This window comes from Anguilla rostrata, chromosome 17, assembly GCF_018555375.3.
Source record: "Anguilla rostrata isolate EN2019 chromosome 17, ASM1855537v3, whole genome shotgun sequence".
Lineage (NCBI taxonomy): Eukaryota > Metazoa > Chordata > Actinopteri > Anguilliformes > Anguillidae > Anguilla > Anguilla rostrata.
Window position 1 is genome coordinate 26,500,201 of NC_057949.1, and position 19,350 is coordinate 26,519,550.

At 46.8% G+C, this 19,350-nt stretch overlaps 1 protein-coding gene across 2 annotated transcripts; it reads left to right on the top strand.

Annotated features, from left to right (window-relative positions):
• Positions 1-1,900: 1,900 nt before the first annotated feature.
• On the top strand, positions 1,901-19,276 carry zgc:158403 (tetratricopeptide repeat protein 39A). Of its 2 annotated transcripts, XM_064316489.1 has the most exons (19): positions 1,901-2,171; positions 2,437-2,515; positions 4,327-4,431; positions 5,717-5,848; positions 8,375-8,433; positions 8,806-8,873; positions 11,849-11,913; positions 12,305-12,404; positions 12,806-12,871; positions 13,178-13,286; positions 13,566-13,633; positions 14,323-14,382; positions 14,737-14,898; positions 15,406-15,497; positions 15,641-15,761; positions 16,675-16,786; positions 17,154-17,268; positions 17,795-17,911; positions 18,251-19,276. In XM_064316489.1, exons 2-19 carry the CDS (start codon positions 2,466-2,468, stop codon positions 18,360-18,362), a joined length of 1,713 nt encoding a protein of 570 aa, XP_064172559.1. In that variant the 5' UTR covers positions 1,901-2,171; positions 2,437-2,465; the 3' UTR covers positions 18,363-19,276. The 2 variants fall into 2 exon arrangements, with proteins under 2 accessions (XP_064172559.1, XP_064172558.1); XM_064316488.1 differs by having other exon boundaries at positions 1,901-2,515.
• Positions 19,277-19,350: the final 74 nt, after the last annotated feature.

Consider the following 19,350-nt stretch of genomic DNA (forward strand, 5'->3'; position numbering starts at 1 on the left):
TAGAGAAGAGAACGTCCAACGGTAGAATATGTAAACTGTGCGCTCCAGTATCTGCTAAGCAAATGGGCAATGCAAAGCTCCAGGCTACATTCGTGCTACATGCTAACTGCTTGCACCCTATTTCCCACTTGTCTTGTGTGACATAATGTAATGACAATACAATTTTTTATTGCTACGAAATATATTCCGCTTGGCTGCACATTTTTTTTCTACCACTTTATTAATCAAGTACGGAACAAACAATTGACAGATAACAAATAGTTTTTCTATGCAGTAATTTAATAAAAACTGTTGGACTTTCAGATGTTTATACATCTTTGGAAAAATTATTAGTGCTATAAAAAGGGTCACAAGGAGAAAGTAGCCTAATTGGTTAAATATTGTTGTGCAGTAAACAAATGTATGCAATACTGCAGTCTATTCATAGGTGCAATGGAGGTACCACCTTAACTGAGAGAAATATAAATAGAAATTTTCATGAGAAAAATAAGGAAAATGTTGCCTACTTTTTGTGAATATCAGAGCACCAACCTGTCTAGCAGTTATGATTTTACACTAATTATTAGCAAGGCAACGAAATGCTTATCATACCATGCATTCTCCAGTAGATGGAGACACACTTTCGTTTCATTTCTGATGGCGTATACCCTCTGACTTCAAATTCAACCTCCACAGATGAAAACAAAGGCTAAAACCAAGACTGTGCGTTCACTGCATAGTCTTAGTTTTTATGAGTCACAATCCATGCAAAAGCAAACACTTGTGCAACAGTTAACACCTGCCATTCATGCATTAACTTTTGTACAGTTGAAAATGAGACTCGGCACAAAAACAAACATTTCGGTAAAATGGTGAAAACAAAGCTGATTATCTGTACTTTTGTCACACATTCATTTTTTGATCGCAAATCCAAATGCCTTAACTACGTAGGAAAAATAACGTATTTCACTCTTACTGTTACCCTACTTCTGGGTTGCACTATAACAGTGTTTCTCAACCCTGGTCCTGGGGACCCACTGCCCTGCGTGGTTTAGGTGTTTCCCTGCTCCAGCACACCTGATTCAAATGAATGGGTCGTCATCAAGCTCTGCAGAAGCCTGATAGCGACCCATTCATTTGAATCAGGTGTGTTGGAGCAGGGAGACATCTAAAACATGCAGGGCAGTAGGTCCCCAGGACCAGGGTTGAGAAACACTGCACTATAATGCTTAGGCTTAGTCAGACAACATTAGACAGCTCCAAGGTGTCCATATCCTGGTCTGGCCTTTAAGTTCCTGTCATCACAGGAAGCCTGCTGTGCCTACAACTAAAATGCAATCTGTGGGTGACAGAGCCTTTTCCTCAGCAAACCCTAACTTGTCTAACACCCTACCCCCACAGATTAGGAATTAGGACTCCCTCCCCACTTAAAAAAAAAAAACCTAATTTTACAATCATTTCAAAATGCTTCATCAGATTGGATAAGTCTGCATCACGTCTATCTGTTTTTTCTTAGTTTCTTATATCCCTTTTCCTTGTGTGCTACCATATAGTAGACTGCATAGTCTATTGTTCCTTTCAATTATTATTATTATTATTATTATTATTATTATTATTATTATTAATAATAATTTGAATCGCATCATTGCATTTGATAGCAATTATACACGTATGCTGTGTTTTATTCTGTAGGGTACACTTCTCATTAGAAACGCATAAAGCAAATGTATGGGGATGATTAATTTATTTATTTATTTATTGTACAGTGAAGTGAGCTTGAGCTAAAAAGATCAATTTTATTTATTCATATCCTGTAATAGACCACGAAAGTCGAGCAACTCGGATTTTTGTTTCTCTTCAGACGGAGTATGCAAACTATACAGGTTGGTGTGATACACCATGTGATAATTCTGGGCCAATAATGAACTATTCCATGCACGGGTGGTCTGTTTCCCAGTAGTCTGTTTCGCTGTCGGCGAAAGACTAACCCGGTTTGAACAGAAACTAAACAAGTGAACTTGAGTTGGTAGTTGGCTGCTAAAAATAATCATTCGAAGTATTGTAACGGAAAAAAGATAAGATAAAACTGGTGGTTTGTTGGTTGTCTGCGTGGCAGTAGTCCTGCGTGGATTACTGAGGAGGAGTCAACTGCTTACTTCCAAGGCTCACTCCCCTAAGGAAGTAGCTATCTGGTTGAGTAGTTTCTGCATGCAAGTTTGGATACAACAACAGCACATTAAGACATAGTTCATGAGATTTCACAGACGAATGCACACATCTATGACAAAGCGAGAATTCTCATCTTAAAGGGGCGGTGGATTCCAGTTTTTTTTTTTTTAGAAATGAATTTCTTATGGCCGATTTAAAAATACTTAATGCTAATTAAAATTTTTGGTTTACTTGGGTTTAGGATCAGTTTTATTTATTTTACTCCTCTCGCCTCCGCTGTCCCGGCAGCGTTCTGACAAGTGTTCGGACGAAGTCGCATGAAAAAGAAAGAAATGTCCAGTAACGGCGATGCACCTGCTCCCGATTCGTAAGTAGCGAGGGGCGAACATATGGGACTGTTTTGAGTAGAACCTTCTCATGTTACCATTTATCGATAATACAAACAAACGACTTGGTAGCTGGTTAAATAGTTGAAAGGAAGTGTTAAACCACGCGGCTAGTTTGTGTAATTTGATGCATATTTAGCCAAAAAATAATTTATATTTTTATGTACACAAGTGCACGTGGACCCTAAAAAAGCCCATCTTGGCTCAGAATTCCGCGCAGTTTATTTGACCACACGTTGCATTTGCAATTGACGAGCTCTAGTGTTAGGTGTAGCATGATGTATGCCCTTTAATTCTGGATACCTGGAAAGCCTGATCAAATCTTCTGTCACTGGAAACGTTCAAGAACTAAATGAATCGAGAGCCTTTACGTCTGTCACATCGTCTCATTTGAGTTCCTGTTGGATCCCCGTGCCTGCTGATTTGGATTTAAACTATGCAACAAGTTTGAGCGTTTCATTGAATTCTAATCTGTATTTTAACGTCACCTTACGTCCGTGCCTGCCATAGATTTACTATGAAAGAAGTATTTTGTCAGAGGCGTGTAAATCCTGCTTTTTTTGTCACATTGGAACAAAGCAAATATACAGTGGTTGTTTAACATAAGGACATAAGTACTCAAATTAATTTCAGAATGTATTAAGAATCCAAGATGCACAAGTGAACAAAATTTATTGGATGAAACATATTTACTTCCGTCTTTTAAGTTACACCTTTGATACGCAAAGTACCTGTTGCAGGTAACTGTGAGGTTTAGGCCTAGGAGGAACTTAAAATAACATGACCCACGTGTACCTGGCTTGTGAACAGTAGGCCTGGGCAAACCAATTTTAAATACTTACCACAATCATTCCAGCAGATTGCTAACCATTTATAAAAAAATTTTCACCAAAATTAGGATACGAAAATTCTTCTTTTTTTCTGACATCCTTTGCTGAAAAATGTCAGTAATCTGGTGGAGTGTTTTTGACGCTTTACCAGCATCTGGAGTTAAGGTATTGTGAAATAGTTATTGGACGCAGGTGTGATGGACAGCGTGTGTGACTACTGTGGGGACTGTGAATGATTTACTTTGATCTGGCAGATCCCCGATGGCTGTGGGTATAATTCTGTATTCCCTTGGAGGTACTGTGGGTGAGGCACCCAAACGGTGTGTGTCTGTGTGTGTGTGTGTATGTGTGTAAATGCTGCGTGTGTGTATGTGTGTGAATGCTACATGTGTGTGTTAATGTGCGTGAGTGAAGGCTGCATGTGTGTGTTAATGTGTGTGTTAATGTGCATGTCTGTGTGAACGCTGCTCTTACATGGGTTTTCGTGCGAGACCAGCACAGTCCAGGTTAAGTTTCCCCTGCCCAAGGGCCCAAAGTGTTCAGTGTTCGAGCCTCTGATCAGATCGCGGTTCAGCATCTGTGAAATGTCACCTGCGCCAGGTGCTCAGCTCCTTCAGTGCTCAGGTGTGCCTACAGTTCATGTTTAGTGTCAGAGTGGGTTTCAGTAAGGAAGTGCTAACGTGTGCATGTACATATGGAGGTGTTCAGGCCTACGTGTGATCACTTCAAGCTATTTCCTTTGTTCGTTTCCTTTGATATTATTCTATTAACCATTGTCATAATGCCTGGGAAGTTTTGTGGACTACAGATCCCATGATGCATTTGTGTAATTTGTGTAATGTAATAGTTTGGTTAAGCTGTACTTCCCATCATGCCTTGAGAATATTGTAGTTGAAAAGCTGTTTGCATTCATATGTGTGTATTTGGGGCATAGAGTGACATGGGGTCGTCTCTGTCTCCAGCTCTACACGCATTTCCCTGCAGGCCTGTCTGGAGGAGTGCTCAGAGGCAGTGGATCTCTTCCTCAACAATCACTTCACGGAGAGTCTGGAAAAGCTACGGCCACGGTGAGAGCAACCCCTCTCTGCTCTCTTCATTCGTCTTCCTCCCTAATATCCATCTCCTCCTCCTCCTCCTCTTCCCTCCCTGTCCCCAACATCCACCTCCTTCTCCTCTTCCCTCCCCGTCCCCAAAATCCCTTTCTTCCCCCACTTCCCTCCCCATCCCCAACATCCCTCTCTTCTCGTCTCCTTAATGTCTCCCTAATTTTTGTGAGCATGACTGGTAAATTAATTTGAAGGGGATCGTGGGAAATGTAGTCCAGTGCAATGACTTTATTCACAATGGTTGACAGAGGAAGCATTTGTATGGACATCACTCAAGCTGAAGTGTATGCACCCCTGCACACCACTCACCAGGGATGCCAAGGAACACTTTTGCGCTACAGTGTATTCCAGGAGAGCTAGCGGTGAGAGAGAAACATGGAGAGGGACATGGAGAGAGAGATAGAGGGAGAGAGGGAGGGAGGGAGGGAGACAGAGAGAGAAAGAAAGAGATGCAGACAGAGAGAGAGAGAGAGAAAGAGAGGGAGGCAGAGGGAGATAAACAGAGGTAGAGACTGGGAGAGAGACAGAGAGAGAGACAGGGAAGGAGAGACAGAGAGAGAGAGATAGAGACAGAGAGAGAGATGGAGGGAGATAGAAAGACGGAGAGAGAGAGAGAGAGAGAGAGAGACTGCTGCCTGTTCCCTCCTGTCATCCAGGATGTGGCTTGTTTGCCCAAGCTGACGCCCAGCAGCCCAGTTTACACTAGGGTGGGTCTGGGAGATTGAGTCAGAGGGATATGGCTGAGGCCGTCTGTTGGGAGGGGGGTTTGAGGGGGGGTGGGCTTAAGGGGAGAAATGAAACGGGACGAATGGAAGGGTGTCCTCCCTCATGATGGTTACACACATCATCTTTCCTTCGCCATGACCCGTGATGAGGCAGCGTTCTGAGCCTGACCCTGAGCTACAGGGACACAGGGAGGGCCCCGTCACCATTTCCATTGAGTGCTGCCCAAACCCTGATATCACTTCATCATGGATTTATTCAGAGTCAGATCAACTCACTCTTATGCCAATGTAGCTGTCAAGTTACATTGTGCACAAATCTGCTTTCTGTAAAAAGTTCAGGGATATACCTGTTTGTGTGTGCGCATTGTTTCAGGGTAAATGAGTGCATGTTTCATGAGCTCTTATCGTGTGTGTTTGTGTGTGCGTGCGTGCGTGCGTGCGTGCGTGCGTGCGTGTCGTGTGTGTCGTGTGTGTGTGCGTGTGTGCGTGCGTGTCGTGTGTGTGTGTGTGCATTGTTTCAGTGTGAAAGAGAGCATGTACCACGCGCTCATGTACGCCACAGTGTTGGAGATGCAGGCCATGATGACCTTCGAGCATGATGACATCGTCCAGGCTGGGAACACCATGAAGAGCGCACAGGAGGTCTGCCAGAGGTGGGGACAGCTTCTCTCACACACACACACACACACACATGCACACGTACACACGCGCACACACATGCATGCAAACACACACGAGCGCACAGAGTCGCCATAGTGGACTGCTCCAACACAACACACACACACGCACACGCACACGCACACACACACACCTATATATGCTGACCCGAATTTACACTTTGTGTGTGTGCCCATGCACATGCTCTTCAGACGCCAGCGCACGCACACAAACACGCACAGCCACGCGTGTTGACACGCGTTTGCTTCCGTGTGCCCGTGCACATGGGCTAGATCCTGGAAGCGTTACTGCGCCACCGAACCTTCCTGCCCCCCGTGACACGCCCGCTACACACATCCCGGGCGGGGTGAGCACTGAGAACCGCTCAGAGCACTTCCTGTCGGGCAGACGGAACGCGCGGGACACTGCGGAATGCTCGGCCTGTCGAGCCGTACCCAAAAAAGGCTTCGGCTGATTTTTAAGGAGAGGATAAGAAAAAAAAAAAGGAAAACCCTGCAGGCAGTGTGTGGTCTCCAGCGCCAGGTCTATTACCTGCACAGGTAGCACACCCCGGGCAGGTGCACAGGTGTAGACACACAGTACATGCCAGCGTAGCTCACCCTGTGTGAGCCTGTGTAAGAAAGAGCCCTGAGCCCCTCCCCTCGGGCCTGGCGATGTTGACTTTAGAGTGTCTGTTTGCTTTCGGCAGGCCCGTCAGCGTTAGTCACATGGTGCTTAGTCACATGGTTAGTCACATGGTGCTGGAGCTGGGAGAATGATTCGTACCCCGCGCCCGCGTCATCTCTGCCCACTTATCCAGAGCGACTTACACAGCTTTTTACACAGCGTTTACATTGCATCCATTTACACACCTGGATGTATACTAAAGCGGTGCAGGTTAAGCGCCTTGCTCAAGGGTACGACGGCATTTGTCCTACCCGCGGATTGAACCCGTGACCTTTGACCTATGTTTTATGTTTAGGCTTCGGCGACAAAGTGTCATACGGCAGAGTGTCGGCCGACAGAACTTTGTCGCACGACGTTTCGCATTTATAGTTCAGCGACAGTGCGCGTTGTTACTATAGCAACCAGATGCCAAGCCCAGCAGAGGCTTGTTTACATTCCACGAAAAACGGCAGCGCCACTGACGTTTCTTTGTTTTTTCATGGTCTCAGTAGTCTGCCCTTGTAGAATTAGTAGTATATTTCCTCACCTCTTCGGCCAGCTTCTCCTCAAACCCGTCCATTTTGCTAGCTAGCTAGCTAGCTATGCAAAACCGTCTTCATTCATAAAAACAAGTACGTAGTAAATTAGCGACGTCGCCATGGCAACCTTTTTGCCTTCGTTTCAGCCGTCCAATCACAGCCGAGCGACACTTGTGACGGCGTCTGCAACCTTACAAAAATCAGCAGGTACGCGACACCCTGTCGCCGACCCTCTAAAAGTGTCGGCTTGACGTCAAAACTGTCGAATTTGCGTCGTTTATGTCCCGCGACATGTCACACGACACTTTGTCTCCGAACCATAAATTAGCCAAGGTTACAAGACCAGTTCCTATGGAAGGCCATTTGAGCAAATAACATGTTAACACGACCAAACTCCACGTGCTAACACGCATTTTAATGTCCTGTTAACACGACATTAACGTCTCGTCGTTTGCTCAGATGGCCTTCCGTAAGTTCCTTACCCGTTGTACTGCACTGCCGCCTGTGTGCCATCCACCCAGCTGTGGGCCACACACCTCCCCTCTCCCTCCTTCATCAGCGCATCAGCGTGTCAGTCAGACTGAAGATGTTGAGCCGTTGCTGTAGAGTGGAGCTCCGTCTTCCCCGTACAGGATGCTGGTGCGTGGGGGGGCAGGCAGGTGGGGGTGAAACCTTAAATCTTATCCCCCTGAGCCTCGGAGCACAATCCCACAATCCCCCCTGCCTCGGGCGGAGTCGTCCACGGCTAAGCGAGGCGGTTTCCATGGCTGCTGGCTGCTGGCTGATTGTGGCTGCGGGAATTTGACTTGAGTTTGCATGAGCCCCGTGTACCGTCCGGCGTTAGCTCTTCTGTGTGTGAGGACCCAAAAGCAGCCATTATGTATGGCGTAACTGGTGCTGTAATTAAGGGACGTTCATGGCTTACAGCAGCGCTGCCTAATCCAGTCATTTTTGAGTGATTTGTCCAGTATTGTGGCTGTGGCTCCGTCCTGTTTCTAAGCCCACCGAGTACACCCACGGACATCGGTATCCACGCAAAAAAATAAAATAAAATAAAAAATAATCTTTTGGGTGAAAAAAAACTTCCACCGTGTTTGAGCTTCTGCTACTTTCCTTCGGTAATATTTAGAGAAAACAAACTCCCAAGGGTTACCTTTCAGAAGAGACAAGGGTTATGCCTGTAGTCAAAAGGGTAAATAAAACAGCAGCCATTTTATTTTGGTGATGTCATTTTCAGGCTTGTGTTTAGAAAAAAGGCGGGGTGCTACAGACGGGGTTGCTGTATCGGCCAACGTGTTTGTGTTTGTGTTTCTCCAGGTTCAGGAGGAAGTCCTTGAGCTTGTCCAGTAAATCAGCAGGAGATGTCCTCACAGAAGGTAGAGCCTGCAGGTGCACTCCATGTTTGGAGAAAAATAGGGAGGAACACCGTTTATTTGTGTCATAAAATAATTTTTTTTTAAACTCATATATTTTTGTGAGTTGTTGGATCAATTAAATTCCGCTTTTGTGCGTGTTTGCGGGTGCATGCCTGTACGTGCTCGTGCGTGCGTGCCTTGTGTGTGTGTGTGTGTGTGCGTGCGTGTGTGTGTGTGTGCGTGCGTGCGTGCGTGCGTGCCTTGTGTGTGTGTGTGTGTGTGTGCGTGTGCGTGCCTTGTGTGTGTGTGTGTGTGTGTGTGCGTGCGTGCGTGCCTTGTGTGTGTGTGTGTGTGTGTGCGTGTGCGTGCGTGCATCTGTGTCTTCCCTCACAGAGCAGCTGCATGCTGAAGCGTGCTACGCTGAGTGCTTACTCCACAGGGCCGCCCTCACGTTCTTACAGGTGAGCTGAAATAAACAAACTGAAGCCCCATTACAGCAGAGAGCCCCGTAGCGATGTGCGTGACATCACTGTGTATCCATTAGCCTTTCACACACAGGGATGTGCGTGACATCACTGTGTATCCATTAGCCTTTCACACACAGGGATGTGCGTGACATCACTGTGTATCCATTAGCCTTTCACACAGGGATGTGCGTGACATCACTGCGTATCCGTTAGCCTTTCACACACTGGGATGTGCGTGACATCACTGTGTATCCATTCGCCTTTCACACACAGGGATGTGCGTGACATCACTGTGTATCCATTAGCCTTTCACACACAGGGATGTGCGTGACATCACTGTGTATCCATTAGCCTTTCACACACAGGGATGTGCGTGACATCACTGTGTATCCATTAGCCTTTCACACACAGGGATGTGCGTGACATCACTGTGTATCCATTAGCCTTTCACACACAGGGATGTGCGTGACATCACTGTGTATCCATTCGCCTTTCACACACAGGGATGTGCGTGACATCACTGTGTATCCATTAGCCTTTCACACACAGGGATGTGCGTGACATCACTGTGTATCCATTAGCCTTTCACACACAGGGATGTGCGTGACATCACTGTGTATCCATTAGCCTTTCACACACAGGGATGTGCGTGACATCACTGTGTATCCGTTAGCCTTTCACACACAGGGATGTGCGTGACATCACTGTGTATCCATTAGCCTTTCACACACTGGGATGTGCGTGACATCACTGTGTATCCGTTAGCCTTTCACACACTGGGATGTGCGTGACATCACTGTGTATCCATTAGCCTTTCACACAGGGATGTGCGTGACATCACTGTGTATCCATTAGCCTTTCACACACTGGGATGTGCGTGACATCACTGTGTATCCGTTAGCCTTTCACACACTGGGATGTGCGTGACATCACTGTGTATCCATTAGCCTTTCACACACTGGGATGTGCGTGACATCACTGTGTATCCATTAGCCTTTCACACACAGGGATGTGCGTGACATCACTGTGTATCCATTAGCCTTTCACACACAGGGATGTGTGTGATATCGCTGCGTATCCATTAGCCTTTCACACACTGGGATGTGCGTGACATCACTGTGTATCCATTAGCCTTTCACACACACGGATGTGCGTGACATCACTGTATCCATTAGCCTTTCACACACAGGGATGTGCGTGACATCACTGTGTATCCATTAGCCTTTCACACACACGGATGTGCGTGACATCACTGTGTATCCATTAGCCTTTCACACACAGGGATGTGCGTGACATCACTGTGTATCCAATAGCCTTTCACACACTGGGATGTGCGTGACATCGCTGTGTATCCATTAGCCTTTCACACACAGGGATGTGCGTGACATCACTGTGTATCCATTAGCCTTTCACACACTGGGATGTGCGTGACATCACTGTGTATCCATTAGCCTTTCACACACAGGGATGTGCGTGACATCACTGTGTATCCATTAGCCTTTCACACACTGGGATGTGCGTGACATCACTGTGTATCCATTAGCCTTTCACACACTGGGATGTGCGTGACATCACTGTGTATCCATTAGCCTTTCACACACTGGGATGTGCGTGACATCACTGTGTATCCATTAGCCTTTCACACACTGGGATGTGCGTGACATCACTGTGTATCCATTAGCCTTTCACACACAGGGATGTGCGTGACATCACTGTGTATCCATTAGCCTTTCACACACTGAGGCAGACTCCTGCGTTTAGGGTCGAAGTGCACTCCTCGCCGCTCTCAGGGTTTGAAGTTCGGAGGGTTAAGGGCCTGCGGCTAACCTTTCAATTAGCGACGGACTTATAGCACAGGAGCTCTGAAGTGACTTTAACTCCAAAAGATGAGTTCAATTAAGCAATTATGGGCCAAAGTGTTAAAACCACCAACGGACCCTGCGGCCCTCCTGGACTGGAGTGTCCCCTTCCTGATGTAGCACCCGTCTAACTGGGGATTGAGAATAATTCAGTGTTCTCTGGAGAAGGTCAACGGGCGAGGAACATTGTGCGCCTTACCCTAAAAGCTAAGATTTTCTACATCCACCCAAACCCTGTCCTGAACATGTCTCTGTGTATGAGCAGTCCACCTTTTATGCATGTGAAGCTAAATTTGGTGCAGTAGCCTAATTGGTTGAACCCTGCAAAAAGGCTTTTAGCCCTGTGCAAACAGGCTTGTAGTTATATTCAGTTAAGCAATACGGCGTGAGCTGCTGTGCTGTATCGTGAACACAGTCATGGCTACAGGGATGTACAGTGTAGTCATGACAACAGGGGTGTTGTTAGGCGACGCTGTTATGAAACGCTTTCATAAAACGGTTACAGCATATCGAAACAGTTAATTCATAATTAATCGATGACACAGTATTATTAATTTTGTAATATTATTTTTAAGTAACGGGTGTGTGCGGAGTGATACTGTTTACATACAGGCTGTTTGTTTAACTGTCACTCTATTACAATCACTGTAGATCGCAGTCTCAGCCAATCGGCATCCAGGATCAAAAAACAACTCATTTTATGAAATGTTTACAGTTACGTGAAAAAGAGATTTAGGCACGCCCAGGAGGTTTGTAGTCACATCCAGTTGGAGCTGCATGTAGAACTCGTTTGGACAGCCTGTTTCACCTGTTTTCCATCTCCTGTTTACATTACATTACAGGCATTTAGCAGACGCTCTTATCCAGAGTGACTTACACAACTTTTACATAGAGTTTACATTGCATTTATACAGCTGGATGTATACTGAAGTGATACAGGTTAAGTACCTTGCCTAGTACCGTGTCCTACCGGGGAATCGAACCTGCGATCTTTAGGTTACAAGACCAGCTTCTAACCCATTACACTACACTGCTGCCTGCCGTCCTCTCTTTCAGCAGTTTCATTCCTCTTGGTTCCTTAGACTGTCTTATTTCTTCCTCTTCCTTTAGGACGAGAACATGGTGAATTTCATCAAAGGAGGAATCAAAGTGCGCAACAGCTACCTGATTTACAAGTACGCGTCCCGGGGGGGGGGGGTGGGGGTGGGAGGGTGTCTGAAAGGGAGAATCCCGGGGCAGGAGTCATTATTTACTCTCCCTCCGTTTGTGAGTGAGGACCGCTGGTGCAGAATCCTCCCACGCTCATTCAGCACATTATCCAAAATCATCTTCATTTTTCATATTTCAAAACAGAAGACTCAGAACAATGGGTTGGGGAAGAGTAAAACTTTTTAATGACAAAGCATGGGTCAAGATCAAGGGGGGGGAAGTGCAAATATTCAGTTTTTTTTTGTTGAGCCTGGTTGTGGACTTAAATTCTGTACTCGGTTTTTTTGTCGTTGTTTTGGTGAATGAGTATGTGCCGCGTGCTGCCGGTGTTTACTGCCTCCTCTGGTTTTCATTCAGGGACCTCCACACTTTCATCCAATCACACACCTCGCACAGAGGACCCAACCACCTTCACCTGGAGGGAGGGGTGTCCTTCGGGATTGGAGCTTTCAACTTGGTACGTCCCAGAAGTGCATTCATGTAAATTATTTTAATGCGTAAATATACGAGTTCCTGCATGAACTTGTAGAACCAGGGGTGTCCAGTCTTACCCGAAAAGGGCCTGTGTGGGTGTTGGTTTTCGTTGCAGCCCAGCACTGCGACATCGGATTCAATAAATTAACTAACAATTAAGTCTTCAATCAAGACCTTGGTGAGAAAAATCAGGTCTCTTAGTGCTCGGCAAGAACAAAAATGTGCACCCACACCGGCCCTTTTCGGATAAGATTGGACACCCCTGCTTTAGACGGTCTGTATTGATGATGATGAGGGAGGGGGGGGGGGGCTGTGTGTCCTGGGAGTGATTGGAGAGTCAGTCAGACTCCCATAATGCACCACTCTATTTTTGTATCCTCCCAGGCCCTCTCTCTGTTTCCTCCTCGTATTCTCAGACTTCTGGAGTTCGCTGGATTCTCTGGAGACAAGGTACGCTGCTGTTTGGTTTCTTGCCGGCAGAGTTTGTGTAAATGTACGTATAAGTGTTTGGTCTTGCACGCAGAATGTGCCCTTGTCTACATACGTATCATATCTCTCACCCGATATAGTGATCTGCCCAAGAAGATGATCTGCTTCTGCTTGCTTATGTGAACATAATATGCATAATTATGAGTACAGGAGTATTGTCTCTGTCTATGTCCCCGTCTCTCTGTCTCTCTCTCTTGCTCTCTCTCTCTCTCCATCTCTTCCCCCCCTCTCTCTGTTGCTCTCTCATCCCCCCCCCCCCCCCCCCAGGAGTACGGCCTGTCGAAGCTGCACGATGGCGCCACCTCGATGAACCTGCGCTCCATGCTGTGTGTGCTGCTGCTGCTCTGCCACTACACCTTCCTGTCCTTCATCCTGGGTAATCCACCGTGTGCATCTCCCACAGTTCACTAACATTGCATAGCATTATCCTGTAACACTTCCCAATAAGGATGTTTTTTTTTTTTTTTTTAATGGAAAAATGTTTTAATTGAAAAAAACACACACACGTCTTTCCAGTATTGCTGTCCTCTATTGGGCCCTATCCAATGACAGGGCCCCTGAAGTCTCCTCCCTCCCCCTCAGTTTGTGCCAGTCTGTGACCTCATCCGTCTGTGTCCTCGCCTGTCTGTCCTCACCTGTCTGTATCTCCCTGTAGGGACAGGTGAGGGGGACGTGGACGACGCCGAGAGGCTCCTGAAACCATTCCTGGTTCGATACCCACGTGTGAGTGACATCACTCTGCCTGCTACACACTCACACACACACACACACAGGCACACATACACTCACACACACACACACAGACGCACGCACACACATACACACACACATACACACTCTCTCACACACACACACTCACACACTCACACACACACACAGGCACACACATTCACACACTCACACACACACACATACACACTCACACACACACACAGACGCACGCACACGCACACACATACACACACACACACAGACGCACACACACATACGCACAGAGACACACTCACACACACACAGACGCATGCTCACACTCACACACACACATACACACACACACAGGCACACACACATACACACCGACCACTCACAACACAGCGCACGCTCACACACACACACACAACACACAACTACCCTCACCCTCACACACCACACAGGCACACAGCACACCCACCCACAGACACACAACACACACACACAACACACTCACACCACCAGTGCACACGACCACACACCAGATCGACACACTGAACCAATCACAGGTTTCATTCTATGCTTCTGACGATCTGGCCAGTTACCCATCACCCCACAGGGCAGTCGCAGTCGGCAGTGGTTTAGGGTCGGACCTGCCCAGAAAACTGGGTCAGCTTACCAAAGCAGTGATGTCATATAAGGTTTCTGTCTCTCCTCTGCAGGGTGCTATATTCTTATTTTTTGCAGGGAGAGCAGAGGAGATCAAAGGGAACATTGATGAGGTGAGGCTCTAGTGTTTAATTCTGTTGTTCAGTTTCAGTCAGAGCTGTCTGTGGCTCATGCTGGTGTTTAAACTGATAAGCATACTCTTCAGAACTTTCGTGAATGTACGCTGTGAAAAGGCACTAAGGACTTGACTGTGAACTTTTCGAGAGATTCATAGAATAGTTCTTTTCCAAGGCAATAATCACTTATATAAATTATGCTGGAGCTTACTAAATGCATTGCTGTGAAAATTTATCTTGACAGAGTGTTTTGTAGCTGTAGTTTAAATTTCTGTTTGTCTTCTGTGTGTATGCTTTTCCCTGATACCAATCCAAATTGGTACTAATTGGTGCTCTGACCCTCCCTTCCAGGCGGTGGCGCTGTTTGAAGATGGCTGCAGGGCTCAGCAGGCTTGGAAGCAGTTCCACCACATGTGCTACTGGGAGCTGATGTGGTGCTTCACGTACAAACGCATCTGGAAGATGGCGTACTTCTACGCCGACCTGCTCAGCCAGGAGAGCCGCTGGTCCAAGGTGAGGGCTGGCAGCAGCTGCAGTGCATGCTGGGTTTTGTAGGAAGGGTCCTTGGACCAGTGATGACACATTCTGGGTGTTCTTCAGGGGGGAAAAGTAAGCTGTGTCTACTCTAGCAAAACTAAGCATTACTTTTACTAGCATGTTAAAGGCATATTATGCAGGATTTCCTACTTGAAAATATTATAAAATAACCATGCATTAATCTGCGCAGTCTGCCTGCTCCAGCTGCGTAAGCTGCGCTGTCTGCCTGCTCCAGCGGCGTTAAATTGCGCAGTCTGCCTGCTCCAGCTGCATTAAATTGAGCAGTCCACCAGTGACTCTGACTGGACTACAGAGGTCACGTGTGCCAGCCTAGATTTGCAGCAGACGTGGCAGGGATGCGTGTGTGTGTGTGTGTGTGTGTGTGTGTGTGTGCGCTCCTCTGACTGGGCTGTGTGCTCCTCTGACTGGGCTGTGTGTAGCTCTGACTGGGCTGTGTGCTCCTCTGACTGGTCTCTCCTGCAGGCCATGTACGTGTACATGAAGGCAGCCTACCTCAGCATGCTGCCCCCGGAGGAAGCCAGGCCGTTCGGTGACAACGAGGTGGATCTCTTCAGGTACTAACGCTCGTGTGAGGAACACACTGAGGCCCTCCCGCTGGCCTGTGTGTCGGGAGCTAGGGGTGCGCGTGTGAGGCGTGGAGCCTGACTGGGGTGTACGTGGTGGTTTTGTGGGGGTAAGTTTCCTCTCTGCCTCTCAGACAGGTGCCCGCTTTCAAGCAGAAGATCGCCGGGAAGTCTCCGCCCACGGAGAAGTTCGCCATACGCAAGGCCCGGCGCTACAAGGCCTGCAGCCCTGTCAGACTCCCGGTGCCTGTGCTGGTAAGAGTCCCTGTGCCTGTACTGGTAAGAGTCCCTGTGTCTGTACTGGTAAGAGTCCCTGTGCCTGTACTGGTAAGAGTCCCTGTGCCTATACTGGTAAGAGTCCCTGTGCCTATACTGGTACGAGTCCCTGTGTCTGTACTGGTAAGAGTCCCTGTGCCTGTACTGGTAAGAGTCCCTTTGCCTGTACTGGTAAGAGTCCCTGTGCCTGTACTGGTAAGAGTCCCTTCCTGTGCTGTACTGAAGAGTCCCTGTGCCTGTACTGGTAAGAGTCCCTGTGCCTGTACTGGTAAGAGTCCCTGTGCCTGTACTGGTAAGTGTCCCTGTGCCTGTACTGGTAAGAGTCCCTGTGCCTGTACTGGTAAGAGTCCCTGTGCCTGTACTGGTAAGAGTCCCTGTGCCTGTACTGGTAAGAGTCCCTGTGCCTGTACTGGTAAGAGTCCCTGTGCCTGTACTGGTAAGTGTCCCTGTGTCTGTACTGGTAAGTGTCCCAGTGCCTGTACTGGTAAGAATCCATGCCACAGTGTGTCATGTCTCCATCTTCTATTATACGTCCATTAAAGTGAAATGGTTTTCACACCTTTCTCAAACATCCATGACAGGCTGCAGTGCATTGGTTCTTTAACACGCTGGTAACACGGAAGCATGTCTGAAACGGGCCATCATAGACAATGGATTTGTGTCAGGCACATAGTAAAATGTGAATGCATAATACATTTAAACAGCCATAGAATTACTAAGCACATGTAAACTATAAATGTGTTTATTTGTAATTCTGGAATTTATGGGAAAAAAAAAAATTAAGAATATTACTTTCCTCATTTTGCTGAGGGTCTTTCACCGCCTGTGATGTAGAGTTTGGTGGCAGGTCTGACCGCCCGTTTCCTGTTTGTGGAATGTGTGTATACAACAGGAAATGATGTACATGTGGAACGGTTTCACCATGATACGCAAGAGGCCTGAACTCACTAAGGGAATGATGGAGACGCTGGTGGAAGCGGAGCGCGCCCTGCAGGATAATCCCGGTACTGCACCCTGAATGCACCTCTGGCTGTGGAGCTGACTCTACTTCTCGGTTTACGCACAACCGTTTTTGGATGACCACTGTTTTCCCCACAGTGAATGAGTATACTGTAGAGTATACCATGTTGTAACCTAAAGGTCACAGGTTCGATTCCCTGGTAGGACACTGCCATTGTACCCTTGAGCAAGGTACTTAACCTGCATTGCTTCAGTATAGATCCAGCTGTATAGAATGGATGCAATGTAAATGCTATGTAAAAAAAAGTTGTGTAAGTCACTCTGGATAAGAGCGTTTGCTAAATGCCTGTCATGTAATGTAGATGACCACTGTTTTTCCCACAATAAATGAGTATAATGTTTTTCCCACAGTGAATGAGTACACAGTAGATGACCACTGCGTGATTCAGCTGTTGAAGGGACTATGCTTGAAAAACCAGGGGCAGACTGAGGCAGCGGAGGAGTGCTTCAACAGCGTGTACAGCAGGTGAGGCGATCGCCATTTTACACACACACACACACACCCCTTTTCCTTTTCATACTCTACTGCATCTACATGATGTCTACCTCTTTCCCTAGGAAGATCATAAGGTCACCTTTTTAACAGTAGTTGGTATTTTGCATTCCCTGCCCCTGACACTTTTCCGAAAACCAGAGTAATGCTGCAGTGGAATGCATTCGCGTTTCTAGTTCTCCAAATTTTGCAGAACACACTGCTTCTGGGATTAGAAATGACACACAGGTTAATAGCACAGGTGGATGTGCAGGTTCCTTACAGGGAAGGGAGTGGAGGCAAGCCTGCGGACCGAATAACGCAAGTAAAAATAATAAAAGTGAACTGTATAAATAGTGTTGCTTCTTTATGCGTAAACATTATATTTGGGAAGTAAGCAGACAGATGTGTATTGTAAAAAAATAATAATAATTTTAATTAAAAAATGTTCAAAACTTTTACATTTGAAAGCAGAGGGAATACTGCTGATGCGAGCGGTTTCCTTTTTCTCCGTTTGCAGCGAGAAGAAGATAAAGTTTGACCACTACCTGGTGCCCAACGCCCTGCTCGAGCTCAGCCTGCTCTACGTGGACCTGGGCCGCAGGGAGCTGGCCGTCAAACTACTGCAGAAAGCCAAGTGAGTACTGCGCGTGTGGCGCCCCCTGCTGGTCACATCGCCAACACCTGCTTCTGTAGTCAGAGCCATCCAGCTGGGAATATTACCTACCAGACTGTTTTGGATTTTTGACTAACCCCTTATTGGGGTTAAATCACCGCGATAATGGCAGTTAACTCCACTCAAGTGTGATTGTTGTTGTTGCACACGTTTTGTCTTCCGCATGTGGGCTGATTCCATTTAAGTCAATTTTCAATGTAAATAAAATTTTCCCATTTGGACAAATTGACCCCAACCCTGTCGTGTGCACCATTCCCAGTCATTTCAACTGCCTCAATCCCCACCCCCCCCCCCACACAGGAACAACTACAAGGAGTACTCCATGGAGTCACGCACCCAGTTCAGAATTCACGCTGCGCTCTCCAAGCTACAGGCTGACACGAACGAAACAGAAGAGAGCACTGAACTGTGAGGAGCAACTGCCCTGAGGCCTGCTCACATCCCTGAGCCCCACACCCACCCACACCCCTGAGCCCTGCCCACATCCCTGAGCCCCACTTACACCCCTGAGCTCCGCCCACATCCCTGAGCACCACCCACACCCTAAGCCCCCACCCAAATCCCTGCCCTCTACCCACATCCCTGCTGGGTCCCCACCCATTTCCCCTTCGTGGCAGTCCTCAGCACTGCCCAGCATACTTCAACAAAAAAGGAATGTTTCCGACTCAGTCTACTCCCCTCCGCAGCCAATGGATAATGGTCTTCCAGTGCCTGGCACAGCTGTGTCCAATAGAAGAGACTTGCGCTGGATCATAACGCCATCGCTGAGCCAACGTTTGAACAGCTTACTGGTCAAAGCCACAGCCACTGTACAGGCAGTCATTTTCTGACCGCCACTCAGATGTACCAACAGTTTTGTTGCTTGTAGTTAGTCGACAGATTTTTCCCCCATTTGTAATTTATGGAAAGCTCATGTAACATGTTGTGGTCAATTAATTTGTAACTAATTTGTAGACTTTTGTTCAAAAATTTTAAAATCGCACACTTTTCATAGAACCATATTACAGGGACTAACTAATCCGTCTCTGTGGATATGTATGTAGCGATGAAAACACGACAGTGTGCTTGCACTGTATGGAATACTGCTCCTGGCCTGAAAACACTACTATACTAAGAGCTTTTAAAGATGTGCCATTGTTTTCCCTGAATGTCAGTAAAGAATGATTTTTCTGTGAAGGTAAGATGGAATAATGTAGATGTAACCAAGTTCTTACATTTTCAATTAATATTTATTTATCTTTTATCTCCATAAAAAACACGAGGAGCTAGCTAATCAACCAAAACAATTCAATTCCTTGTTTGTATAATAAATTGAGAATTCTCCCATTTGTGTGTGCATACTGAATTAACTCACCTCTCGTCATACATTTATAGGTGTAGCGGCTATCTACATAAGCACT